At 27.8% G+C, this 25863-nt stretch overlaps 2 protein-coding genes across 2 annotated transcripts in view; one reads left to right on the forward strand and one right to left on the reverse strand.

The window, feature by feature from the left end:
• Nucleotides 1-757: 757 nt before the first annotated feature.
• The window catches only part of LOC119690151 (putative uncharacterized protein DDB_G0277255), a 98658-nt gene continuing 73552 nt past the window's right edge, over nucleotides 758-25863 (reverse strand). The window contains exons 2-6 of the mRNA XM_038105141.1: nucleotides 14021-14240; nucleotides 6961-7347; nucleotides 6753-6880; nucleotides 2029-2203; nucleotides 758-1535 (exon numbers count right to left, since the gene is read on the reverse strand). Coding sequence (XP_037961069.1) covers nucleotides 898-1535; nucleotides 2029-2203; nucleotides 6753-6880; nucleotides 6961-7347; nucleotides 14021-14141 — 1449 coding nt within the window. The 5' untranslated portion in view covers nucleotides 14142-14240 and the 3' untranslated portion in view covers nucleotides 758-897. The remainder of the gene's footprint in view (nucleotides 1536-2028; nucleotides 2204-6752; nucleotides 6881-6960; nucleotides 7348-14020; nucleotides 14241-25863) is intronic.
• LOC119690152 lies at nucleotides 18249-19424 on the forward strand. The gene is made up of 3 exons (XM_038105142.1): nucleotides 18249-18288; nucleotides 18657-18774; nucleotides 18857-19424. Exon 3 carries the CDS (start codon nucleotides 18956-18958, stop codon nucleotides 19403-19405), a length of 450 nt encoding a protein of 149 aa, XP_037961070.1. The 5' UTR covers nucleotides 18249-18288; nucleotides 18657-18774; nucleotides 18857-18955; the 3' UTR covers nucleotides 19406-19424.

Here is a 25863-nt window from a genome sequence, read left to right on the forward strand (position 1 = left end):
TTATATTTAAATTATATTTATATTATTTTTTCGTTCTATTTATATTATATTTATATTGTACTTTCCTAATGTCCATTTTGTGTTTATATTATATATATATGTTATATTTATATTATATTGATGTTATATTTCAAGTAATGTGTATATTGTACTTACATTATATTTTTAATATATTTGTATTATTATATTTCAAGTTATATATTTATATTTTATATTTATATTACATTTTTAATATATTTATATTATTTTTATATTATTTTTATATTGTATTTATATTATATTTATATTATTTTTGTGTTATACATATATTGAATTTATTTTATATTTATGTTGCATTTACATATCAAGTAATTTATATTTTATATATACATTGTATTATTAATATATTTATATTATATTTATATTTATATTTATATTTATATTTATATTTATATTTATATTTATATTTATATTTATATTTATATTTATATTTATATTTATATAATTATATATGTATAATTATGTTGTATAATAATTATTACAATTTATTTTATATATTTATTTTTTTATATTTAATTTATTTTATTTTATTTTATATATAACTTCAAAAATTTTATGTTTAAAAAATAATAAGTAAAATACGAAAGTAATAAAACATGAAAAATATTAAACATACAACATTAAAAACACATATACAAAAATATGCTAATTGTGTTATTTTAGTTCATTCCAAAAATATAGCTAAAACCGATTTAATAATGATTTTTGCTATAACATCAGGAACATAGACATGAAGTGCAAGAATAATTGGCATAAAATAGTTGTTAAAAAGTACTATGGAAATAAAAAAAATTATTTAATAAGACGACAAACATAACGAACAGCAAGCAAGAAACAAATAAACAAACAACCAAACAATCAAACAATCAAACAATCAAACAAACACTTACGTCGATGCGTACTAGAATTATTGGATATAGACGTTCTACGAGTATTGTACGAGGGAGTTGTGTTCCGTACTGAACGTTTGTTTTTCGAAAATATTGTTGTTAATTGATATTGATTATCATTATAAAGGTGATATGGATCACTGTTATTGTTCTCATTAGATTGTTTTTCATAATTGTTATCGTTGCTTACGTCATCATCATAAATTTTGTTATCGATATCAGTTTCAACAACGCTAACATCAGAAATATCTTCGAAACTGTTCGTACGATGAGTTACAGCATTGATTTTGTTGTTAGAATACACATACATATCAGCATTACCATCACCAACACTATGTACAATAGCATTACCATCACCAATATTTTGTGAATTTCTTTCACTTGTTACATTATTATTTTGATTATTTTGATTATTTTGATTATTTTGACTTTTTTCAATATTAATATCAATATTATTAGTGTTTTTACGTTTACTAAAGACAGTGCGATTAGTTACATTAAGAGAGTTAGTTACTGTACTTTTTTGTTGTGATGAAGTCGTTTTCGTAGTATTCTGTACAGATGTTGCCTCCACCGTTCTTCTTACATCCCAATCAGAACGCATAGCTGTAGTTTTACATATTTTTATATATTGTTTTTGTTAGAAATATTAATATATATTTATTTAATTATTTAGAGTACGTAAACACCAAACAAAAAAAATACAAAGAGAAAGAAGACAAAAAAGAGAGAGAGAGAAAGAGAAACATTTTTTTAGATTTAGATTTTAATGTAAACACTAGATTAGGAACGTTTCAGATTAACCGTAACCAACAATAAATTTTTGACATTTAGTAGTTGATAACATTTTTGGTTATGTTAAGAGAAGGATCTATGTTTGCTTTTCTGTAAAAACTAGGTAAGTAGCTTACCCGTTCGTTTTTTTTAAAGGTTATTTCAAGCAATGTGAGTGTGTTTGACATAGTCACTATTTTAGTGGTTAATATATCATTTGTTTGTTTTACTTAAATACGAGTATTTAAACTTACGAAAAACAAGTCAAATAAAATCATAAAAAATAAAGAGAAAACAATCACAAATTGTGGGGTGCAAAACTCACGATTAATGTCATCGTTACCATAAAACTGGACAGTAAACTCCGTTTGTTCATCCTCCTGGTCTGGCGAGGGAATTTTCGGACGGCATATATAATCGCCACCGTCAGTAACTGCGCGTATAACGATAACGAAGCCACGCCGTGGATCATATCGTCCCGTATTTTCACTGGAGAATGTCTAAATATTTAGTCAAAGATATTTTTCTATTTTAAAACTTTTTCTTTTCAATTTCTTTTTTAAGCAAAATTGCGTGCGTACATGAAGTTTTTTTATGAAATACAAGCACAAATGAAGTAACATTTGAAAAAACTGGTGATATATTAAGAAAGAGAGAGTGAGAAAGAGAAAGAGAAAGACAGAGAGTGAGTGAGTGTGAGAAAAAGAGAGAAAAAACGAGATAACTACAGTGTTACAGAAATTGTGAGAACCTTGTTGTGTCAATAGGTGTGGCATTTCGATACTTCTTAATATACCAGAAATTTAATTACAGTAAAGCTCTCTAAGGCCCATGTTATGTAGAATACGGGAAGAATCACGGGCATGCCAAAATCAAAACTATTGTTGCTTCCACTGCAAATTAAATATCTACGAGTGAGAAAAAAAACAAATGTCCGTTCAAATTCGATCATGAGAGCCGAGGCTACATGTGCCTCGTCACTCAGTCAAAGCCGGGTTGTATGTATATATGTATATATTTCCTTTAAAATTGAGGAACAACCAAAAAGTACAAAATTAATAGTAAAAATACGAAATTGACAAACTGATGTGATATTCTGCATTATACGCATTTTCGTCATAGCCCGAAAGAGTCAATTCTGATGTGGGCGTGACACTCTAACATCATATTAGCTTAAAGCGGCGCTGATGGATCAGCATTTTTATTCGAGTTAGAGAATTGTCCTTTTAAAGAATATACTTTGTTTTAGAAATCAAAACTGGGAACTCTTTGTATTGAAAGTAATATTGAAAATGTGATTATCAATAAAATTTTCATATTAAATGTTTTAGATATCTTTTACTCAAGGAATAGTTAAATAAAAATATTGATTTATAATCGTATAATCGTAGTGATTTATTAGTAATCATGTATTGGTATTTATTAAATTTTCTCTATTAAAAATATGTATTGATGCATAAATTTCTTTACAATAGTAGAAGATTATTTAATGAGTTTAATTTAAAGTAGTTATTATATTACATATACAGTATTGTACTTGACTCGACAGATATGCAGCAGTATGTGCTATTTTTCATACAAAATCGGTACAAAATTCATATAATTAAATGGTACAGAGATTCGATAGGACTAAGTGTAAATATAGTGTCACATTTGTAATGATGGAATAAAAGTCTAAATGTATGTATACATATATAGACAGTACATATGTATTAAAATAGAAATAAAATTATTATTTGTCTATTGTTGATAATAATTAGTTTAAAACTTTTGAAAGCTTATTACTGTTGTAGTAATAGTAAGAATAATTGAAGGGTAGTTTGAAATAAAATAAACAAAATAAATAAAATAAATAAATTTTATATAAAATATTAGAATATTTCAAAGTACATGAGAAGGTTTTTTTTTAGAATTTTTGTTTAATAGTTAATTATTTTTCTGAAAACTACGCTTCCTATGACGTCAAAGAAAATATTTTATAAAAGTTAGAAGGAGTCGAATAAAAAGGAAAAAACAAGAACAAAAATTTAGCTAATTTATTGGATATATTCGAAATTTCTTTTTAATTGACTTATAGTCCATATATAATTTGTTTGGATTGCAAGTGCCTGGCTTAGAACTCGTACCTATCAAATTAGAAGCGATGACTAATCGTGTTCTTCCATAATTAGCCAAGGCTGCACGAACTTTCAATGCTCAACTTTAAGGATTTTTTTTCACTTTTTTATTTTTTAAGTGACATTAACCAAAGCACTTTCCGTGCTTTAAATTAGAACGAGTTCATAAACCTTAGCTATATTTGGAAACACAAATTCAACGAATTGAAAGTGTATATTTACTAGATTACAGACTATGTCCACTTTTTTGGATGTTTCAATACTTTTTTATTACAGCGCTGAATCTCTTTATACTAATGAAAGGATGGAGAATCTTATTTACGTAAGATTAATATATTTATCAACTATGATATGTTTTGTAATACGGTGCTGCCTCTAATTCCTTTCATAGTAACGAATCGATGGAGAAACTATTTTATGGAGGGTTAAAAAATTTATTAACTATAATTTATATATAAGGAATGCAAGGACCGAACTCAGGCGGTATAACCTGAAAACATCTACCATAGTAGAGGAGAAACTTTCTAGCTGCTAAACAGAAATTTTATTCCCAGATTTGCAGGGGAGTTGGTCCTCCACGTTGGAGGTTGATCGCAAGGTAAGCAGCATCGCATTAGAAAAAACACATGCTACGTGACTTCTTTATAAAAAAGAAAGTCAACTTTTACACTGGACTGTAGTGCCAAATAAGAAGAAGAATTTATTTATAAACATTTATTTAATAATAATTTAGAGACTTAATAATGGTGGTTTATGCAGCTAAATACTAAACATCTTAAAAATGTGACAATACAAACAATAAAAAATAATAGTATTTGTTTTTATTAAAAAGAAATGAATAAGCATTTTCTCTATTAATGTCCAGAAAAAATAAGTTTCTGAAGATTGTTAATGGGTAAGACCGAAAGATCTATTTAATTATTAACGGGACGAATCATGTCTTTTTATGTTTTAAGATTTCTTGCAAAGATTGAGGTAGTAAATAGGCGAAAAATCATTAAGTAACCAATCAAGGTATTACTTTGTTTTTTCTTTTTGGTGGGTAAACACTGTGTATATGTCACATTTGTACTTACTTTGCTGACAACAATCTCATATAGAAATGAACTTTTGTGAACGTTTACGTTTAAAACATTAACGCTCATTTTACAATTCACACTTAAGTGTATTTTTGACACTAAAATTACATTTCTTTAAGGTCGTGTGCGAGTTAGGCTAAGTTGCGTTCTAAATGAGGGAAATTCTAAGTTGTGTCGATAATGTATTGATGTGTCGATACGTGTTGATAAATGGCAAAATGTGTGCAGTACTAAAAATCCAAAAAAATCTCCCATTTGGTTTAGCATCAACTTAGCCTAACTCGCACACGTCCTAAATATAAAAAGATTCCTTAGGTTCAAACTTAAGTGTCGTTTAGAAATTAAAATCATATTTTTTTTAAATTAAAAGCGATTCTTTAAGGCTTAAGGTCCAATTTCACAATCCACACTTAAATATCGTTTTGAAACTCAACATTGAACATAAAAAGGTTACTTAACTGAAGTGTGCATTTCATAACTGACCCTAATTCTTCTTAAATTCTAATTCTTCTGACCCTAAATCTTCTTCTAATGATAACCAAACATTGTTATTAACCTCCGAATTATTTTGTACTATCTCACAGAGATTCCGTAGCACTATTTAATTTATCTTTGAGTGTTTTCTGTAAAGAGAAACATTTTTGGGAAAATTACTCCATAAAAATTAAGGAGATAGTCTTATAGATATATCAGCTAAGAATGTCAAACATAATAGTCTAAAAAAAAAAATTTTAAGAATATTAAGAGCATTACTCACTGATCTTTTAAAATTTTCAAGTAGACTTAAAAATTGAAAAATTTAATATACGTGAACGTGGTCTTGACTTGAACTTAAAGAGAGACGAGACCACATTAAAGATTACTACTATTGGAAATCGGTATGAAACGAATAAAATTTTATTGTATGAAATTAATTGATAATAACGGTGAAGATTGGATCTTTTTAATAGATTTAACTTATAAATTTGAATTTTGTACAAATTCTTATTAAGTATAAAATACTAATGGTATTGTTTTTCTATATACAACTCTGCCATTACTAAATAATTACGCTAACCTAAAATTATTTATATACCATATGCATATATATATTTATTATAATTTTATGTACAAATATTTTGTATAAATTTTTGAAAATTGACTTATAATGGCCATTATATATCTTTCGAAATTTATACTCTACTTAAAATAAGAGAATATTTTGCCTTCGATTTATATATGTATATCTAAGGAACATATCGATATATTTACAAAATATTATAAATAGGGTATATTATATGTACATAATATATTTTTTTATACATTTTATAGTTCTATGTTATATCACTACTATTGAAGATAGGTTTTTTGTTTTGAAAATAATACGAAATTTTTAACATACGTAAAAGTATCATAAATATATCATGAGTACTGTTTTTATCCTTATATTTGCCCCCGCAAACAAAATAAGAAGGAACATTTTTCACATGGTATAAAGTGAATCCCGTTTTCGGATTATATGTAAAATGATACAACTCGGATTGCATAGTGCATTTTGTATTGTTGCATAGTTTCGAGGAGCCTATAATCTGTTCCTAAATATAAGACCAATAAAGGAAATAAGTAAGCCAATAGAAAAGAAATCAAAAGAAGAAAAATTTAAATGAATAAAATAAAAATAAATAAATTTAATAAAAAGGAATGAATTAAATCAAAATAAATGAATAAGAATGAAAAAGTATTATGCAGCTTTATACTTTTAAAATAAGAGATCTGTGTGTTCTTTATGTGATTTTATGTTAATTTCACATTGCAATAAAAAATGATGAACAAAAGCTTCAAAGCATATGATACAAAGTTCTGGAGAAACTTACCTCGCCACCGGGAGTCGTGAGCAATACATCAACTTGAGGCGAAGTGGGCTTACAAGGGATGACTACATCTTGAAATTGTTTGGCGTCAACAATTGGAATTGGTACAGGTGCAAGTAAGTTTATTTGATCTATGATTATTATATTATGTCACAAAAAAGAAATATTAGAAAATTTTATGTACATAAAGAAAATATTTCATTACACCTACCGTTCACGTACAGATATATGCTTGAAGCCTGATTGTTATTTATTAATTCTATAATTTTATCATCGAGTTGTTGTACATCGTCTGATAATTTTGTGCTTGAATTTTTTATACAAACATAACTACTAACATAATCATGGGTTATATCGGTAAGATATAGCATACTGCCATACGGTCTTTCTGGATCGTTTGTATCAAATTCCTTAATTTCATATTTCAAAAACAGTGCGTTGTCGAATTTCCAGAAAACTGGTTCATTTGCTTCACATCGTATGGTATAATTCGAATTGACTTCGACCGTTACTTCTTCCAGTAGAGGCGTTATAAGCGGTGCTCCATATTCAGTAGCAAAGTTATTATGAAAATCATTATGGTATTTGTTTTCTGGAACTAAAAAAGGAAAATATGTATTTGAGTAAATGTTAGGCAAAAAATAAAAAAATATTTTATATATTTTACGCATAAAATTTATAAAGCTTGAAAATCTAACTAGTTTAGCACAACTAGCTTAAAATCTCTAAACATTTTCTTAAAATTTTTTTTGAATATAGTAGTAACACTAGGTGGATTGAAAAATATTCGGCCTAAATAATTTTTCGAAAATTATAATTTATGCTTCAATATAGTCCCCGTTTAACTCATCACACCAAGTCTAACGATTTTTTAACATTTTTCAACCTTAAAAATAATACGATTTATCAAGAACTGGTTTTCATTGACCCGGTGTGAGCGGGTGCATTATCCTGCAAAAACAAAATTTTTTTCTTCAATAAATGTAGTCGTTTTTTCCTGATTTCCTCATTCAATCGATCCAATAGTAGTCTGCTGTTATTGTTTTTTATTTTTGCAAGTAGACTATAAAAATTATTCCACTTGAATCCCAAAATACGGGAGCCAAAACTTATTCAGCCGATTGTTGTGTTCATGGCCTTTTGTGAGCACTGCCCGCGGGCTCCACCCATTCTTTGGTTTGTTGTTTTCCTTCAGATGTAAAGAAATGGATCCATGTTTACTCAATTGCCACTACTCGAAGCTAGATTGTCATAGTCATCTAGATTGTGCATAAATATTTCCAAACAACGTTTTGAATGACAAAGTCGTTGGGGTGTTTAACTATTCTATGATTTTTAGTAACCTAACGCGACACCTATCTTGCCGAAATCTTTTTAATACACAAATATTCATGTAAAATATTTGATACATTTTTATATGACATGTTTCACATCTCTGCCATCTCACGCAATTTTATTTTTGAATCATTCAACCCTATATAGTGACCTCTTTTGAATGACCTGGACGCTCTTTATCAAAAACACTCGTAAGACCACGTTCAAATTCAGCTTTCCAATATTTTATTGTTGTTAACGATGGTGTGGATGGTAAACAGAATCTATTTCCAATTTGTTGCATCATTTTTCATTCCTTAAAATGGATGAATTTTATTCCTGAACGATGTTTAAATTTTTTCATTTCATGAAAAAATAACAAGGTACACTCCACTCATTTCAATTATTTGCAAAAAGCTAACCAAACATCTCATGAAGTCGAAACCTTTACAGCTGTCGTTTTAAACTTGCCACCTGTTGTGAAGTCAGGTAATTATCAATCCATCTAGTATATTAAAATGGATGTTTTGTATCATATCATTCTAATATGATATGACATATAACATAACATATTATAATAAAAACTTCATTTATTGTTTTAACTCATATCTGGTATGCATAAAAGCAGAGGGATTTTTCTGAAATTATTGTAAATTTAGATGCCAGTATGTTGGCATCTAACGCATATTTCATATGTGGTCTTAAGCTGTTATATTTATTTTTTATCATCTGAATTTTTTATTATTTATATAGAAAAAAACCTGGAAGCTAAAAAACTAGAGCTATTTCGCAGTCAATTATATGCTGACAACAATAACAACTTAAACCTTATCGTGTCATGGATGCAGTATCTTGGATTATTTACAAAACATTACAAAGGCTCATAGTACAGAAACAAAAGATTTACTCGACTTCACATATGGTACGTTTACTATATTTTTAAGACTTTTGTTTTATTTTTTATATTTTGTCTGTGTTTGTGAATGGAGCTCGATGGTGTGCATATATTTATATATGCAGACTGTATGCCTGATACCTTATTTTACGACTACGTTGTGCTATTTTTGTACGCAATTTTATTTATATTTTATGTTTACAAATCATTAATATATATATTTAATACTAATAATTGTTTGTCACAATATTTTGCTATAAATATATTTTGGTATTTCGCAAAACAAACGAGAAGAAAAATTTACTTTAACTTTAGCGCGGTTTCCATCGCACAAATAAAGATATCTATTATTATAAACTAATTATTATAAAACCTTTTTAATATAAAAATATAAAAAGAAAGGAAATGTCGTAGTCTTAAAAAAGTACATATACATATTATTGATCAGCTAAATGATCTAGAACTTACATAGTGAGCGATTAGTGATTAAGAACTTAAACAGTGAGTGATCAGTGATCAAGAACTTGAACAGTGAGCGATTAGTGATCAAGAACTTGAACAGTGAGTGATCAGTGATCAAGAACTTGAACAGTGAGTGATCAGTGATCAAGAACTTGAACAATGAGTGATCAGTGATCATTGATCAAGAACTTGAACAGTGACTGACCAGTGATCAAGAACTTGAACAGTGAGTGATCAGTGATCAAGAATTTGAATATTGAGTGATCAGTGATCAAGAACTTGAACAGTGAGTGATCAGTGATCAAGAACTTGAGCAGTGAGTGATCAGTGATCAAGAATTTGAATATTGAGTGATCAGTGATCAAGTGAACTTAATCAGTTAACTTCATTCAGCACGTCTGTACGTCTGTATATTTTATCCCAAATTACTCTCTTAGTTTTTCAGCTATTCGAATGATACATGCTTTGCAAATATTTTTTTTTTTGTGTAACTAATTCAGTTGTCGGATTGGCCGAAATCGGATCACAAAATCTTATAGCTGTTATATTGTCTAAATAATCTAAATAATATTCAATTTAAATTTAGTGCAGAAAATACTTATATTTATTTAAGATAATGTATATAAAATTTTATTCATATCGGTTGAGATTTACTTATAGTCGCCATATAAAATCGGACAAACTTTTACATTCTTTAATTTATTTGCTTTCAATTTTGAATTTAAGTGTTTGCTATAAATTGAATACTCATAATAGAAAAGATTTTGATCGGTTCAGTTTTGTATATAGTTTTTTTTATAAACTAATACTTTAGATTCATATTATTCTATATCATTTGTACTGCCATCTACACTTAAAGCGCCTTCAATTTAAATGTTTAACGAAATATCAGCGTAGGTATACAAAATATTTATTACAGTTTCAATTAGTATTATTATATATTATTTTAAATATATTATATATATTTATGTATATATATCAAAATTAGGTGAAAAGGGATTGAAGCAGTGGCAATGTGGATGTTAACACCTTTACTTGTTTTGGCTTTAAATTTAATATAATTAGTTTTAATTCATTGTTTTAATATTCAAATTTGTTTATATATTTTTGTATGGTCAATGTTAATTAGTCAATGTTACTTTTGCCCTGATGTCTTTACTCCTAGCGCCCTCCCTGCAGACTTCGTCCAAGCTATGCGTTTTACAATACCACACGTTTTATTACGATGAGTACACCGTGGCGTTCGTGATCTCGTACACAGAGTCTACCACGGACTATAAACTAATTAAAAAATTTGAATATTTCCGAAGATCACTTACAATGAGTACTTGGCAATACTCGAAAAAGCGTTGTATGGTCAACCAAATTTCAATAAATTAACTAAATTTTTTGTTGTTGTCTTTTCTTCTCTATTCGAATCCTTGTTTTCGTCATAAAACGCATCATTTTGGCAATAAAAAATTAACATTATAAAAAATTTTAATTTTTTTAAGTATTTATATAAAAAAAATTTTAAATTTATGCTATATTATGTTCTTAGCTTGTACTTTATTTGTGTTTTATTCGAGTTTTACTATGAGTAGCTGGTAGAACAGACCTATAATGTGATTTTTTTAAGCAGATTCTTAACTGATGAAGAAAGTGGATCACCCACTACATTCCGAACACTAAAACGTTTGGAAAGGTGGAAGAGAAACTGTAAAAGAGGTTTGAAAACGTCGAAATCGAAAGCGGTGCTTTTAGCCGAGAAGGATTTAGCTATTATTTACTTGGAATGTCGAAGACGAGTTGCTGCTGATTACCTCGTAAAGGGTCTTACAATCACTGAAGATTATTATGCCTATTATATGATTATGTGAATTAGAAAAAGTTTAGATATCTTTACCTATGTTGTGTCCAAAACTTTTCGAATAATCCTCCTGTTATTTTTGCAAATTATAATGTAACTACAGATTGTACAAAATACTTGTTTGATATATGTATTTATATATATATACCTTTATGAAAATACCGAGTAAGTAATTAGTTCTCAGAGCTAATTTGGAATTGTTTGGCATGCACAGATAACATACAACGAAATATTTAATATTTTTTATATATTCGCCTATAGAGGCAATGGAGCTTATCAGTATATAAAGCGGACACATTAACATTTATCTTGTTTATTTAAATAATTACTTATCCATTATTCCACGAACAGAATAATGCTTTGCAAAATATTATGAGAAAAATAAAAGTTCTTCAAATTTAACAGTCTTTAAAGCAAAATACTTTAACAATCCTAAATTCTAAGCTCCATACATTATACTTTATATCTATATCTTTAGGTATCTATTTTCTAACTATTATGTGCACATAAATTTAATAAATTTGTATAAAAAAACTGACAGCAAACTTCCAATCCTAACTATTAGAAATGCATCAAAGACAGTAAAAAAAGCAATTTGTATGTAAATAATGTATTTTATTTATAACAAAAAAAATGAAAATTATCGATTAAGAATTTAATCACATCGGCAATGTTATCAACGTACTTTGATCGGAAAATTAAAGCAAAAAAAAAGAGAAAAAAATAAAAATAAATTTAAATGCAAAATAGCGGCGAATCAAAAATACTCTGACTTTTCAGTTTTCGCTATTTGTTTAGTTTTTCTTTCGAATCAGGTTTTTAGTTTCTTTATTATTACGATGGAGTAAGTTTAGGGTCTCGCGGAAAATAGAAGAGAACTTGTAACAAATGAAATTGTTTTGATTTCATATAATAGTTGAATGTTTGGGAAAACCTGTGTTTAGACGATAATTCACTTTTTGATTGGAAAATAACAAAAATGTGAGAGATAACCTCTGGATCCAAAAATTAAAAAACATCCATTGGGAGGAGAATTCATTTTCAATATAAAATCAGTTACAGAGTGCGAACATACTAACTGATTACACAGACAGTTCCGTCACTGAAGAGGGAACCGGAGCAGGTGTTTATGAGCCGGGGTTGAAATACTTAAAAAGGGCTAGGTAAAAACACAACTATCTCTCCAGCAGAAATTTATGCAATAGAAAGGTGTGTATACTTTAACTTTGAATCTAACTATCAGAAACAGAAAACAACTATTTTAATTGATAGCCAATAAGCAAAATGAGCACTCAACTGTCATAAAGTGACGTAAAGACTGATGATAGAGTGCTTCAAGAACCTAAATATCCATTGCCAAAACAATCAGATGTGGATTTTATGGAGATTTTATGGATTTTATTGGAGGAAATCACCGTCGGTGCTTGTAGCTTCGGAAGTATTTTGTGATCGGAAGGTATTTTGTTTTTATCCATTCAAAAATAAGAGAAGAAACAAAAAAATTTGTACTAAGCTAAGGCTATTAAAATCGTAAAACGATTTAAAGAATGTTACAACTAAGCAAAAATAAGAATCATTACAGGAACTCTGAGTGACTATTATCTGATCGTCTTATGTTGAGGTTTTTTCGTGAAACTTGGCATTTTTACTCGTTCTTAGCTGGGGGCTTTCTACAGAGTCCCTTGACTAATTTATGTATTCTTCACAAGCTTCGCTGATTATTCGATGACTGGTCTTAGAAATGACAACTTTGTTAAGGCGTTATATAGCAATGTAGTAAAGTTAGTTATTCTGCAGCTCTGCTCATTTGTTACCAGTTTTGTCGATGGATTTTTGAGTTAAACAAATAAAATTTTGCGCAAAGATGGATGTTTGGAATGGACAGTTGATGGACAGTTTGGAAGATGGATGTAATAAATCATTGTCCAAGTTGATCTTAGCTAAATAGACTGCAGATTCTAAGAAATGATGTAGCAACTGTGATCATCGGTACAGATTACTTGGTCTTAGTAAGAAATACTTTGACTCAGAATAATAATTAATATATGTAAACGATGGTATTGCAAAAATTTTGTTAATTTTCAATTTTTTTTTTTTATCAATTTTTTTAGTAATTATAATTGTGGCTTATATTTGATTAAAAAAAAAATTGAGCGCAAGAAGGCGTTTTTTTTTCGCCACACTAATATATGTAAAGGATGATATTGCAAAAACTTTGTAATAGAGATAGATAATAACTCTTTACCTGTCTTTTTAATTTTTTTAAATTTTTCTTTGTTTTAATATAATTTTTGTTTTTGTAGTAATAAAAAACCAAGTTTGTAACTAATATTTGGCTTTAAAAAAATTTAGCATAAGACATTTTTTATTGCCTTTAAAAAAAAAATAATAATAATACTAATAAACATTTTTGAGTTTTTTGTTTTTAAAGCAAGAATAATAATTATTTTTGCGTTTTAAAATAAAAAGCAAAATGTACGAGCTACTGCTGCATGAAAAAATAAAAGACAAATAATAATACCTATTTTAAAAATTATAATATTAAAGAAATTAAGTTATTATTTTTTGAGTTTTTTTTTAAAAGACGAATAATAAGACTTATTAGTTAATTTTTCTTAATTGAGAACTGTTCTCTGTAGAACATTAATAAAAACTGGCTGACGTTTGTTATATATTTTTTAATTAATTTAAATAAATTGATTAATTTGAATAATGTTCATAATGAATATTTGAACACATCAATAAACTTACCTGCTGCACATCCGATAATGTATACACCTATATATAGAAGTATAATGTCGAGAGAGAAGATATGTCGACTACGGCAATTATGTTTTCTGCTGTGTAGGTGTAGAGATAATTCCGTAAACATTTTGAATTGATGATTTTGATTGTCTTTTAATTTTTTATAGATATTTTACTTTCATATAATTGATTATATTCACATACACATTATCAAGCACTTCATTTTCTATAATAACAAATATTTAAATAGATATAATATACACATTTTCATATAAAATAAATTATTAAAAATTTAAATTTTCTTGCATTAAAGACTATTAAAACATTTCAGCACTAATTTCTGTTTTTTTGAATGTAGTAACCGTCTTGAGTCTACTCTTTCACATGAGTTCCCGATAAAAACTATTCTATAACAAACATTGCAGTAAGTGAGATCTTTTCAAAAGTCTCTTCTCCACAAAATAAAACTAAAATAATTTAATCAAAAAAATATATATGTATAAACATTAAAACACATAATATTAAAAATTAACGAGACATTTGCATATGGTTTGTTTTCAGTTACTCGATTTATGTTGATTAAATTTCTCAGATATATATTTTTTTTTTTTTTATATTCTTAAAGTATACGAGTATTTTTTAATGTAACGGCGAGCGCGCCTTTCTTGATGCCTTGACTTGCAGCTTGTAGGATATTTATCTGAAACAAGAAAAAAAATTATTTATAGATTAAGTTATTTAAATGTTGACTGAAAACAATGTTTGTTGTAATGAATAACAAAATAATGTATAAACAAAAAAATTGATAAGTGCCGTATTTTATAAATTCGTTAAAATTTTTATTTCAATTTAAAAAACTGAAGAGATTTTACTGCTGGGATATTCACAAAATTGAAATTATATACCATAATAATAATAACAGAATTTTTTTTATTTTATTAAAACTTGCACGGCAATTTCTCAATAATCATTATATTCGCAATATAAATAATTAATTAATTATAATTAAGTTATTATTTATTATTGTAACAAAACTGCTTGATAGTTCTTTGTATGAACTAGTCGTAGTCAAATGAAACATGTATTTATATTATTGTACATATTGTGTTTCAAATAATAAAACAAAAAAAAAAAAATTATTTATTATTAAGTTATTTTTTTAATTTTTCAACGGTAGAAATAGTTGAGCTCATATCTGTAATCTGTTTTTCCCTAGACATTTGGGGTTGTGATAATGACGAGGTAAACCGGTTTAAAAGGGCTAAAAAGGTTTTTGTTTATTTTAGTAGATATTCTGGTGACAGAAGATATTCTGGTGATGTTCTGGTGACAGATATTCCATATGAAACAAGTTTCTGCTGTGCGTTATTAAAGCTGGAGAGTCACAAAGAATATGCATAGTAGTTTCCTCATCTTCGAGGAATAATCTGCATTTCGAATTTGCACATAATCGTAGTTTATGAAGGCGATATTTTAGGCCATAATGCCCTGTACTTACCCCCGTTATCAACCTTTAATTACATTTTGTGAACTTAAGAGTTTTTTTGTAGGCGTACAGTTTTATCAGTGCTTTTCTTTGTTGAAGTTCTGGGAATTTTTCCTAGTACTTCAGCCGCATATGATTTTACCTATCCAGTTTAACCCACAAAAGGGTTGAAGGCTTACCAACGTAAGTTTTTTCCGTTTTTTTTAATGCTTGTTGATAAACATTACTCGCACGTTGTTTAGCATTGAATTGCTTAGCTACGCATATTGATTATAATTGTTTATTAGAGTACGCATACTGATATTAAGTATTTCAGAACAGAGTTTAGAGGACAGAGGTTATACGAAGTCAAATAATAAATGGTAGTTCAAAAACATATATGCAAAATTTTATATACGCCGGATATCACACAAATTCAAATTTTATTCCAAATTTGTTTTATCTCCTTCAAAATATGCTCCTTCTGAAGCGATACACATATGCCAACGCTTAACCCATCTTCCATACACTTTTCGTAGGCCCGTGAAGGTATGGCTTTTAGTTCCTTCAGCGAATTCTCTTTTACCGATTCAATTGACTCAAAACGCTTACCACGAAAGGGCAATTTGAGTTTCGGGAACAGGAAAAAGTCGCACGGATCCAGATCTGGCGAATATGGTGCCTAAGCGATGATAGTGGTGACGTGTTTGGTCAAAAAATCGCGTACAACAAGAATTTTCCATAGTAAAAATCGCTAAATGCACTTAAGGTAATCTCACATTAACAGCTGCTGTAAACAAACTAATTCACAGATGGCGCTCAAATTTGTACCATATGTCAAGATAACAAAAACAAAAAAATTTGAAAATGGGATATTACTTAAGGAGTAGTTAACAAACAACAAAATCCGGATACTTTTTGAGCAGAAGGTATGTTGTTATTGTTTTGTTTCGTTTCGTAGTATATAAAATAAAATAGACAAGACTTGCATTTTCCGTTTATGATTATCATAAAAAGTACTTTATAAACTGCATTTTCACTGCATTTTCATAAAATAAACTTAATGGAAAATTTCTTCGGAACTTTTTATAATCCCACTCTCATACGAAATTCTAGTTACATCAGTGTTTGACGGTATTTTTTTCTCTTATCAATTATTTTTGGTTGAATGTAGTAACCAAAGTATATCGCAGATACTTTGGCTTGCGTTGTTTAGTTGAAATTAAATTTTCCTTGTGAAGGATAAAAAAGTATTCAATTAGTATTATTTGTACTCGTATGTACACTTGGTAATTTTATTGATGTTATTAGATACGCAGTTGGATGTCATATCAAATATTTGTATGATATTTTTTTCGGCTTATGCGGCAATGATATTAAATACAGTTTAAGTGATTATTTTGCAGTTTGCCTTTTGTGGTAGAAAATAATTGCAAGCCACTTAGTAAAATTAAGATACAACCGACACGCAATGAGACTATCAACAATTCAGTATTAAAGCTGGATTAACCTTAGTTATGTGAAAGTAAGACTTTGACATGAATGTTATAATAAAATAAAAAAATGACATTATCAATTTGACTTTAATAAAGAATATTAAACACTATGTATTTAGTTTTAAATTTTTAATTTAATATATCACTGGCTTAAAACTAGGAAAATATACTAGGAGTTTCTTAAGTGGTATTTAACAAAGTGGTATCTTAACAAAGTGGTATAAAAGATTACTTTTTGGTTCAGGAAATCAATATATTCTACCTAAAATAAAAAACAACTTCACATATAAAGTATTAAATTCCAAAAATTGGTTATTCGAAAAGCTTACATGTACAGGTTTTTGGTCCCTTAAATATTTATTAATGTAATGTTTTATATCTTATTGAACCTTAATGTATTTTAAACTTATATTGCTTTAAAGTTGAGAGGGTTGTCATATAATAGTTGTAGTTGGTTGGTTGGTTGCAATGGCAGGTCATTAGATAGCTTCCATGTACCTCAATAAGCGATTTTTCGCCATTTTGCTAACACATATCTTGCAAGAACCGTAATATAAAAGAGTAGAGACTAAATCCATCCCGTCGAAGTTAGATAATTTAATAGGTTCTTGTCTTCACCGATGAACAGTCTGATAAACTATCAAAGAAGTATCTTCCTAAAAACCTAACTTTTCTGAACACCAAAGAAGGGCATTCGCAGAGGAAATATATTATGGTTTCTTTTTGTCTGCGGATTTCCACAACTTCTGCAGTGATGAATATGGGGAATGTTCAGTTTCTGTGCTGGGTTCCTATACATCGAAAACAAGAAAGAACTGCAGTAAACCTTGAAGTGTTCACAGGGTCTCTTTTGATGAGTTCCGAAGATCTATTTTTATTATAGGTGGGCCATGTTAACCCAGCTATAGTTAGTTAAGTTATATATTATAAGGCCTTTTTTGTATGCATATTGTAATAGAACAACATAAAATAAGCACTACTTTTGATGGCAACTCTGGAAGAATTAGTTTTGTTAAGCTTATTTTGGTATCATCTCATGTGTAGATGAGTTATTGGTAATAATAGGAGTTATTGGAGTTATTGGAATAATAGAATATTTGAATTTATATTTTTTTAATAATATCACATTATCATTGCATTAATATAAAATTTTTGTATAAGTCAAAACAATATTAAAAATTTTATATTATGTCATTGTATTTATAATAAGATTATACTACCAATTCACAAAGTAAAAACTTTTACATATTTATTAATATTTATTAATATTTGTGTCTTGTATATAATACCATATATTATATTAATAGAATTGGGTAAGTAAATGAAATATATATACTATATATGAATATACAGTTTTGAAAAGTCGGAATTTCGAATAAGAAAAGATAATTAAATATAGCGTACTCTTAAACTATAGACCACTTAGAAAATAGAATATATTAATTATATCATGTCTTGAATACTCTGCCATTAGAATTTGTGGTTCTAATTTCATAAAGTTTTCTTTCTCTTAACGTTTCTTCTTTTTCCGCGATTGTTTAAAATATTAATTTTATGAAATGATGCAAAAGAATAGACTTGTTTTCCAAAATAATATATATATATTATATATGCAATTTAACGTCTATTATATCACATTTATTCATTACCTATCACAAACTATAAATAAATATTGCTTTAGGTCAAACTACCCGTTGTTATTGTCCCGAAAACGCCCATGCACGAAGCGTCCATTTTGCAATAAGATACATTATTGAGCAGTGCATACTGTACGCGTCTAAGTTCCTATACTGTGGAAGGTATTTTTGAGTTCATACAATTATTTTGTTTTTGTTAAAATAAAGTGACTGATATTCTTATTAATTTTACATTCTTTTTAAGATAAATTTGAGTTAGAACAAAGAAAGACAAACCCAGTGAAAAGTCGAAATTATTAGATTTCGAATTTGAAGATTGTTAAAGGTTGATCAAAATATCAATATGTCGAATTTTTCTTCTCGGGCCCCAATAGATCATTTTGATGTAGATGTAAAGAAACCTAAAAATGATTGTGATGCAATGAAAATGCAAAATGACATCACTATGGCACCAAGGCCACAACACATTGATTCAATAAAAACTATGAGTGCTGTTATAACAACCACTGAAACCACTAAGTTGAAATCCACTATTAGAACCAAATGTGTAGAAGAGCTTATCATTCCTTTTGCTGAAAATGATCGAATTGCGCAAATGGGTTCGACTGGATTGTGTAGTCCATCTTCAGCCGGACGTGTTATTTGCATGAAATACAAGAAGGTTATACCATCTAAAACCGATCAAATAAAAACGAAAATGCCAAAATCGGATACTAATATAAAGGCATTCCAATTTGATACAAAATCACCAGACGATATTGCTCTGGAAGCTTTACAAAAACGATGGAAATGAGAAATCAAAATATTTCCCTATAAAATTTCAGATATATATATATATTACGTATATACATAAACATATACATATATGTACACATTTTCTAGAAGTGAAATACATTTCTAATTGAAAATATTTCTATTTTTTATTTAATGCCAAAATTACAGTGTATTTGCTCATATTAAGAACACTATTAGTGCATATATGATATTTGAAACGGTAGTACTACAACACTAGTAGTGTACTATATTATTACCCGAGATTTGTTTGGAAATTATTGCATTTATAATTTTGAGTGTTCTGCGATGGCACAAAGCTATCATGTGCAAGTTTTTTTTTTATAACATGAACATGGTTGACTGTGTAACGTGTACTACCTTGATATGATATTTACATTGACTTTTGCTCTTTCTGAGGCTAAAATGACGAGTATTAGGAAAGTGATTTAAATCGATTGCGGTCATATAAAAAAATCTGCTTAAGGAATTGTAGTAAAATGTTTTAAGAATTAGATGAAGCACTACAGGGTTATATTGCACTGACTTTTGCTCTTTCTGAGGCTAAAATGACGAGTATTAGGAAAGTGCTTGAAATCGATTGCGGTCATATAAAAAAATCTGCTTAAGGAATTGTAGTAAAATGTTTTAAGAATTAGATGAAGCACTACAGGGTTATAGTCCATTTATTAGAATGGAGTTGCAAGGTAACAATTAAAATTTGATCTTTTTATCGTTGATCTCTAAAAACAATATCTTAAATAAGAATTTAAAATTTAAACATTTTTTGTACTTTTTAAAATTTAACGAACTTAATTATATAAGCATAAGCAATACTTTAAGCAGAAACCAGTCTTTTAATTCTTACGAAAAGTTGAGCAAAGATGAATGACTGGCTGTGCTGTGTTTTTCTGAATTAAATTTACAAAAAAAAAAAGAAACGATAAGAAAATACTTTAATATTATTAATGTAAATTAATTTTAAATACTGTACCGTTGTTGCTGTTATATCTGATACGTTAGAAATTTCTTTCAAAACAAATTATAATTTTAAGCTTAATTTTGTGAATGACTTTTGAGACTGTAAGAGTACATACAGATATAACGATTATATCTATATGCATAACTATAAATATATTTTAAACCACAAGAAAGTTATATCCATGAGTCAGGTTATATTGTATTTAGAATTAAGGACACACTATGTGAATTGATAAATTCTCAGTCTAAGTAATAAAAACGAATTTTCAATATAGTCCCCTTTTACCTCGACACACCGAGTCCAACGATTTTTCAACATTGGGACACCTTCTAAATAATACGATTCATCAAGTCTTCCAAAATATACCTCAGTTTTCCATTCCACTACATTATTTGATGCAAATCTGCTTCCCTGAAGCCATCTTTACAAGTTTGGAGGAAGAAATATGGTAGATGAGGAAGCAATTTGTGCTACAATTCATTTCATTTGCCACGGTATTCATTGACTCACCATGGTGTGAATTATCCTGCAAAATAGAAATTATCCTGCAAAAACGAAATCTTTTTCTTTTTTCTTGATTTTCTCATTCAATCGATCTAATAATATGTAATAGTTGTCTGTTGTTATTGTTTTTTTTTCTCCAAATAGTCTAATAAAATTATTTCACTTGAATCCCAAAGTACGAAAACCAAGACTTTTCCAACCGATTGTTGAGATCGTGGTTGTTTGGGATCACTACTCTCGGGCTATATTTTGTTGTTTTACTACAGGTATGAAGTAATGGATTCATGTCTCATTAATTGTCACTACTCGACGCTAGATTGTCATAGTCATCTATATTGTGCATAAACATTTCCAAACAATGTTTTGAATGAAGAAGTCGTTATCGTTTTCGGTCTTTGATTTTTGGTGAGCAAACGCGGGACCCCTTTTTCCGCAAGTTTTTTTATACCCAAATATTCATGTAAAATATTTGATACACGTTCATATGATATGATTCTCATCTCTGTTATCTCACACAATTTCATTTTTGGATCATCTAACACAATACCATGGATTTTTTTAATGTTTTTTTTTAATTGTGAGTTCTTTTGGATGTCCCTAAGTTTATCAAAAAGACTTGTAGGACCACGTTTAAGTTCAGCTTTACAATATTTTATTGTTGTTAACGATTTTATAAGATTCATTCCTTTCAAATAAAGGAATTTTACAACTGAACGATGTTCAATTTTTTCCATTTTATAAAAAATTACTAAGGTACACTCCACTCATTTTAATTATTTGTAAAAAAAATCTAACCAAACATCTGATGAAGTCGAAACTTAAACAGCTGTCGTTTAAAACAAATATATATAGATATACAAAATATAATTGATTTTGTTCTAGTGTTACCACCAGTTGTGTGAAGTCAGGTAATTAACAATCCACCGAGTATGTATAATTTTAGTTAGAAATTAAATTATTTAATTTTATTTCTATTATAGAGGCTAAGGTTACTGTTAAAATCAATAAGCTAAGCTTATAAAAATTTGATGTTCTAGATAAAAAATATTTTTTCGACTAAAAAATGTATTATTAATATATTATATTATATCAGCCTAGCACTGTTAATATATATAAGTTGATGTTGAATTTTTTTTTCGGGCACCTTTGCTCTTTGATAGCTGGGGGATTTCTGCAGAGTCTACATATGTATATATATATATTATCTTAAAATTTTGTAATTTCAATATATGAAAGTTATATTCACTGCTACAAATAAATATTGAGGTAGAAGTCAACTGAAGGCGAACATTAACCCAAATTTCGATCAATTAGATTATAGATTTTATGTTGGGTTACGGGCAGTCTAATATTGATGTCGCAAGTTCTCTAAAGCGTAGTAAACATAATCTTGTAGATCTTAAAACTATATGTCAATGAAAGAGATTGCTTACTAAATTTGAAGTCATATTCGAAGCAAATGCTTACTTTGAAGCTAAAGGTAAATCATTCAAGTAATATTGTATTATAATTGGTTGTGATTGTATTGTTTTTTCGGTGTGCTCATAATAATAAAGTTGAATAAATAAAGTTGACTTTTACAAAAAATGCATTCTGTATTACATTTTATATACATTTGGGTTGAGTTGACAACCGATATAGTTAAGCAGCACAAGAGAACAAGAGGTAAGAAAAACAAAAGAAATGTTGTAAGCTAATTATTTATTCACAACATAACTATTTGTATGAAAGCTATATCGACAAAACAATAAAGTTTATTTAGTAATGAAATGAAAATCTCACTATTCACTACTATTCACCAGCTAGAAATTGCACAAAGCCAGGCTCTGAGAAGACTTTTCAAAGTACCATGGTACATTAGGACGAATGACATCCTCAGGGACATCAAGATTGATCCCATCAAAAAATACATAAAGGATGGAGCCCTGAAATTATTTGCGATATATGACAGGCTTACCAACACCGCGTTATCAAATCTCTGAATGGTAACAGGCTCCTCGGGGAGGTATGCAGATCTGAGGTCAATTATTGTTTAGTCTGATGAAGTGATAAACAATAATCTAGTCAAGGCGTAGAGAGGGGTTTTAAAGAAATCTCGAATTAAAAAAGTGTAACAGCTTGAACATAATAATTTAGTAATGAGAATATTTTCAATATTTGATTGATTTGCTTAGAAAATGATATTGACTACTTCTTAGAACAATCTTAACACTTACTTTTATTCGTGTACATATCATTTAAAATTATTTGTGTTATTTTATTAATGATTTCATTATTTGGAGATATGTTGTAGAATGTTATGATAATCATAGTCCTCATAAGGTTATGAGCTGTAAACCCTACTGTGATTATATGATGTATGACTTAATTATAGACATAAGCAAATTAAAAAATATCCAATCTACGGAAGCGCTATACTGATTCTGCAAAAATATTTTTAATTATTTTCGATTGACGTTTTAAAACCTTAAACATTTTTTAATTTATATGTTTGTTTTTTCACTCACAAACACATAAATGTTTCTTTATGTAAAAACAGACATACCCTAAATACTTGATACACAGTAGATATGTAAAGATTCCGTAGAGGAACAAAGTCCGCTTAGTTTTTCGGATGTGTGTACTTCCGTTTATTGAATTTTGTTTTAAATATAGAAATCCGGCATTCTTATATTTAGTATCTTTGGCCTACATACAAACTTTTCTTTATGTTTGTTTTAAACTTAACAGAATTTGTTTTTTTTTTGTTGCGGTTTAAAACGTGACTAAACTTAAAGAGTAGTGACCGGGCAATTTTTTTTTAGTTATATATAATGATACAAAATTCTTTAAAAATTAATCTATAGTACTTTCGAAAATATCAAGTAGTGAAAATGATTGTTTTTTTTTTTCAATGAAAAAGGGAGAGAAAAACAACAATTAAATTAATATAAAATAAATAAACTATACACAAAGGCATAAGCATATCAATTCTGATGAAAGTGAAAGCAACTGAAGAAGTCATTATCACTTGAACTTAAAGTTCAAATACTTAACATTCCCTTGGTGCTAATCAATTCGGTTGATATGGCGCAAAGACTGAGACGTTTACTTTCGTTTATTTTTTTAAGTGTAGACAATTACAATAAAAACAACAACAAAAACGGCACTTTAATATGTAATAAATAAATGATTTCTGCTAGAATAAAATTTATTACATCCATAATGTAAATATCAGTAGCCGATATGTTGGACATTAAATAGAATGAAATACTTTACGATGCTCATGACAGCTAGACCCCCTTGAATATAACATATTTGAAGACTGTCACCTTTGCCTTATTTTAAACATAATGTCGATTTATGCTCTGCAGCAAAGCAAAAAAAATTCATTTAAAAATAATAATAATAATAATAATAATAATAAAATAATAAATAATAATAATAATAATAATAATAATAATAATAATAAATAATAATAATAATAATAAATAATAATAATAAATAATAATAAAATAATAATAATAATAATATATAATAATATAAATAATATAATAATAATAATAATAATAAAATTAATATAATAAATAATAATAATAATAATAATAATAATAATAATAATAATAATATTAATAATAATAATAATAATAATAATAATAATAATAATAATAATAATAATAATAATAATATTAATGAAAAAGTGAAAAATAATTTATTATAAAAAAATTAAAATTCATATTTATTTAATACTTTTTATTGACTTTAAATAGCAATATGATTGGATAAAATTATTATGATGAATCTAACTAATTACTTTAGCCTTATCCCATAAAAAATTGAAATATATTTTTTTTTACCATTTACTAAAGTAAAATATACTTTGTAAGAAAAGGTTTTGAAACAGGATAGGATCACTTAGCTAATAAATTTCTGGTTCCTTGAATTCCTAGCAATAATGACAAAGAAGATATTAAGTACTTTCTTCAACAGCTACGAAAGCTATATTAACAACCCATGAAGATAACATTTAATTGTCTAATATGGTTTTCTAACCGACAATAAACCGTAATTGCAACGACAGATACCGTAAGAATCCATAAAGGGAACATTTCATCTACTGCTGATATGGTTACTTAACCAATAATAAACCTTTAGCAAGCTCTTACTAAGATCATCTCTAGCAGTTTTTGAATATACTGATTTAATTCTTTCTTACTTAAATGGTTAAAGTGCGTATTAATGGTCACATATCGTTGAACAACAGGTTAGAAAGCAATCCATTATTTTTCTTAAAAAGTGATAAAGCTGTTCTATAACTTTATAGATGTGATTTATATAGATGTAGTTAAATGTTTATAATGTGATGAAAAAGCTTTCATTAGAATAATTTCTTGTTTTTGAGTTAATATAGTGAAGTGAAGTGAATGAATATATTTGTACTCCTTTTATTATATTCATTATATATAATGTATGTTATTATTATACATTATTGTATATTTTTTATTAAAGCTTTGACGTGAAATCGCCCAACAGCCGGTACTACGGTCAGAAGAGTCCTATTGTGCCAATTTTACTATTGCTTACACAAAGTCCTTTAAAGCTTTGTGAACAAAGTCCAAAACTAAATCTAGAGAAGAGATCTTAATCTGTTCTGGTGGCAGTTTAACCCAGAAAAGGGTTGAGAGCCTGTGAATGCAGTTTTTGATGCAGTTCTGGCTAGCTCATCAGCTTGTTTATTTTCCAAAATTCCCTTGTGACGCGGAACGCAAAAAAAACATACCTTATTTTATATTACTACTTGTATTATTTTAATTTTTGATAATTAATTTAATATTATTAGAGGCATTCGTAAATATGTTATTAACAATATTAAAACTGCATATATTTTTCTCAGATAAAATAATATTAAAAAATGATGATCTTATTTTATTACTGCTTTCTAGTGCAGGTTTCTTATTCTAATTAAAACTATTTGACATATGTTAAACTATTAATTATTTTATAGTCAAATTTCC

Source organism: Teleopsis dalmanni, chromosome X (genome assembly GCF_002237135.1).
Source record: "Teleopsis dalmanni isolate 2A chromosome X, ASM223713v2, whole genome shotgun sequence".
Taxonomy (NCBI): domain Eukaryota; kingdom Metazoa; phylum Arthropoda; class Insecta; order Diptera; family Diopsidae; genus Teleopsis; species Teleopsis dalmanni.

What these genes read in the sequence shown, in the direction of transcription:
- LOC119690152 (XM_038105142.1), top strand. Translation starts at nt 18,956, where the DNA reads ATGTCGAATTTTTCTTCTCGGGCCCCAATAGATCATTTTGATGTAGAT.